This window comes from Mustela nigripes, chromosome X (assembly GCF_022355385.1).
Source record: "Mustela nigripes isolate SB6536 chromosome X, MUSNIG.SB6536, whole genome shotgun sequence".
Lineage (NCBI taxonomy): Eukaryota > Metazoa > Chordata > Mammalia > Carnivora > Mustelidae > Mustela > Mustela nigripes.
Genome location: NC_081575.1, coordinates 64,147,882 through 64,151,873, shown reverse-complemented (window position 1 = coordinate 64,151,873; position 3,992 = coordinate 64,147,882). Strand labels below are relative to the sequence as shown.

At 35.7% G+C, this 3,992-nt stretch overlaps 1 protein-coding gene across 1 annotated transcript; it reads right to left on the bottom strand.

Annotated features, from left to right (window-relative positions):
* Positions 1-800: 800 nt before the first annotated feature.
* Positions 801-1,168, bottom strand: LOC132007340 (large ribosomal subunit protein eL39-like). Its single transcript, XM_059385471.1, has one exon. The coding sequence runs from the start codon at positions 1,136-1,138 to the stop codon at positions 983-985; it is 156 nt and encodes a 51-aa protein (XP_059241454.1). The 5' UTR covers positions 1,139-1,168; the 3' UTR covers positions 801-982.
* Between the last annotated feature and the right edge of the window lie 2,824 nt (positions 1,169-3,992).

The window sequence follows — 3,992 nt, the reverse complement described above, 5'->3', positions numbered from 1 at the left end:
CTGAAGGCAGAGGCTTTAACCCACTGAGCCACCCAGGCACCTCTGAAGAAGCTTTTCTTAAAAGAAATGTCATAGGGGTAAGTAAGGGGTAGAAGTGGTTGAACTTTTTTTTAGTTTAAATAAATTGAGTAAGTCAGGGTTCCTGGGTTGCTCAGTGGGTTAAAGCCTCTGCCTTCGGCTCAGGTCATGATCCCAGGGTCCTGAGATGGAGCCCCACATCGGGCTCTCTGCTCAGTAGGGAGCCTGCTTCCTCCTCTCTCTGACTGCCTCTCTGCCTACTTGTAATCTCTGTCTGTCAAATAAATAAATAAAATCTTTAAAAAAAAGAAAAGTCATATATATTATAACAAGGACAGGATGGTGTCAAACTAGAAACAGACTGAGGATCATGGTATACTGTAGTAAATCAAACAAAAAGCAAGTATTAATAAAACTACTTCAATAACACAAATATTCTATTACAACAATTAAAGTGAGTTCCATGGTTTATGAAAATTATGAGTACATGTTTATATTTTTATTTGCTTATGTATTTATGTAATACTTATGTATTATGTAAACATTTGTTTATTTACTGATGTATTAATTATTTTTATTTGACTATAGTTAACACAGTGTTACAGTACTTTCAGTTGTACAACATAATGTTTTAAGTTCTCTATATGTTATGCTATGCTCCCCACAAGTGTAGCTAATATTACCATACAACATTATAATACTATTGATTATTGCAATACTATTGACTGTATTTCCTAGGCTGTCTTTTTTTTTTTTTTTTACAGCTCAAAGGCCTCATGTTTATTACCAAACCAACCCACTGGTGCAGAGCTATAGTAACAGAAAAATCTTTCGCTGATAAATGGTATCTATTGGCCAGGCAGAAAGGTGTTTACAGGGTGATGGAATAGAACACATGATCCTCAAGTAGCTTAATTAAATACGTGGTGCCAGTTAGGTGGGTCATCGCGTGATGTGGGACGCCTTAGAGACCCAGCTTGGTTCTCCTCCAGTGCCTCCTCTTGGAGTTGTACCTGATTTTATTACCAGTTTTCATCCGAATCCACTGGGGAATGGGATGATTCTGCTTTTGTTTCTTGGCCAGGAATCGCTTGATCCTGAAAGTCTTGTGAGAAGACATGGTCAATTAACAGCGCGCAGCCCACAGCAGGCTGTGTCTTTTATTCCTGTGACTTATTCATTCTATAACCAAAAGCCTGTATCTTCCACTTCCCTTCACTCTTTTTGCCATGTACCCACCTTTGTCCCTCTGGAAACCATGTTTGTTCTCTTGATTTTTGGTCTGATTCTGCTTTTTGGTTTTTTTTTTTTTTTCATTTGTTTTGGATTTGTTTTGGTTTTTAGATACCACATATGAGTGAAATACTATGGTATTTGTCTTTCTTGGACTTATTCCACTTAGCATAATACACTGTAGGTTCATCCACATTGTTGCAAATGGCAAGCTCCCATAATTTTTTTATGGCTATGTAATATCCCTGTGTGTGTGTGTGTGTGTGTATAACTTCTTTGTTACACACTTGTCTATTGATGGACACTTAGGTTGCTTCCTTATCTTGGCTATTACTAATAATGCTACAGTCAACATAAGGGTGCACATATCTTTTCAAATTAGTGTGTTCATTTTCCTTGGTAAATAGCCCTTATTGTGTTCAAAAAATTATAAGCACTTTGTAATATTAATTATTTAATAGTTATAAAAATTCTGTGCATTTGGTAGTTATTATATCCATTAAAAGCAAACAGAGGAATACACAGCTATATAACAAGGCCAGTTTAACAGGTCTACTAAGTAACAGAGCAAAGATTCTAACCTCTGGAGCATGGCAGAAATGTGGGACTTAAAATCTATTTTATGCAGCTTCATACTCAAGAACTCTATCTTCACTCTACTTAATTATCCATCTTGGAAGAAATTACTGAGATATTGTTTTAGCTTTTTTTTGAGATACTGACAATACCACATGTAAATTTAAGTTATATAATTTTATGTTATGATACATGCATACATTGTGAAATGATTATCACAATTAGATTAGTTAAGAGGTCCAGCATCTCAGATAATTACCATTTACTTTTGTGCAGAAAACTTTTTAAGATTTACTCTATGAATAACTTTGAAGTATATAGTAATGCAGTGTTAATTGTAGTCACCATGCTATACACTACATTCCCAGAGCTTACATCTTTTTAGTAGGAATATTTGTTTTCTTACCATTGAGTTGTATAATTTCCTTTTATATTTTGAATATTAATCCTGTATCAGATAAGTGGTTTGCATATTTTTCCCCATTCTGTATGTTGCCTTCAATTGTATTGATACTTTTCTTGGCTCTAAAGAACCTTTAGATTTTGATGTTATCCCATCTGCTGATGTTTGTTTTTCTTGCTTTTGTCATATCCAATAATTATTGCCAGGACAAATGTCAGGGAGTTTCTTCCCTTTGTTATTTTTACACTAGATTTCGTCTTGGGTATTACACTTATGTCTTCATTCTATTTACAGTCTCTTTTTGTAAGTTGTGTAATATATGGGTCCAATTTCGTTTTTCTGCATCTGGTTACCCAGGTTTTTTAGCAACAGTTTTGAAAGAGAATATTTTTTCTCATTAATTATTCTTGGAACACTTGTCTAATATTTGTTTACTGTATCTGTGTGAATTTATTTCTGGTTTCTCATAATTTTATTGTATTATGTGTCTATTTTTATTGCACAATCAAGATTTTTTTCTTGTTTCTCAAGATTATTTTGGCTACATGTGGTCCTTTGTGATTTGATACAAATTTTAAGATTGTTATTTTTTCTGTTTCCATGAAAAATACCACAGGATATGACATTTTATCAATATTAATCAGAAGAAACCCTGTACAGCTAAGGAAATGTTGAAAAACAAAAACAAAACCAGCGGCATCACGTTGCCTGATTTCAAGCTTTGCTACAAAACTGTAATCACCAAGACAGCATGGTACTGGAATAAAAACAGACACATAGACCAGTGGAACAGAGTAGAGCACCCAAGATATGGACCCTCAGATCTATGGTCAAATAGACTTTGACAAAGCAGGAAATAATATACCGTGGGAAAAGACAGTCTCTTCAATAAATGGTGCTGGGAAAATTGGACAGCTATATGTAGAAGAATGAAATTCAACCATTCTCTTACACCATACACAAAGATAAACTCAAAATGGATAAAAGACCTCAACGTGAGACAGGAATCCACCAGAATCCTAGAGGAGAACTTAAGCAGTAACCTCTTCCATATCAGCCACAGCAACTTCTTTCAAGACATGTCTCCAAAGGCAATGGAAACAAAAGTGAAGATGAACTTTTGGGACTTCATCAAGATCAAAAGCTTCTGCACAGAAAAGGAAACAGTCAAGAAAACAAAGAGGCAACCCACGGAATGGGAGAAGATATTTGCAAATGACAGTACAGACAAAAGGTTGATATCCAGGATCTATAATGAACTCCACAAACTCAACACACACAAAACAATCATATCAAAAAATGGGCAGATGATATGGACAGACACTTCGCCAATGAAGACATACAAATGGCTATCAGACACATGAAAAAATGTTCATCATCACTAACCATCAGGGAGATTCAAATTAAAACCACATTAAGATACCACCTTACACCAGTTAGAATGGCCAAAATTAACAAGACAGGAAACAACGTGTGCTGGAGAGGATGTGGAGAAAGGGGAAGCCTCTTACACTGTTGGTGGGAATGCAAGTTGGTGCAGCCAATTTGAACAGTGTGGAGATTCCTTAAGAAATTAAAAATAGAGGTTCCCTCTGACCCTGCAATTGTACTAGGTATTTTCCCCAAAGATACAGATGTAGTGAAAAGAAGGGCCATCTGTACCCCAATGTTCATAGCAGCAATGGCCATGGTCGCCAAACTGTGGAAAGAACCAAGATGCCCTTCAATGGACAAATGCATAAGGAAGATGTGGTCCATATAC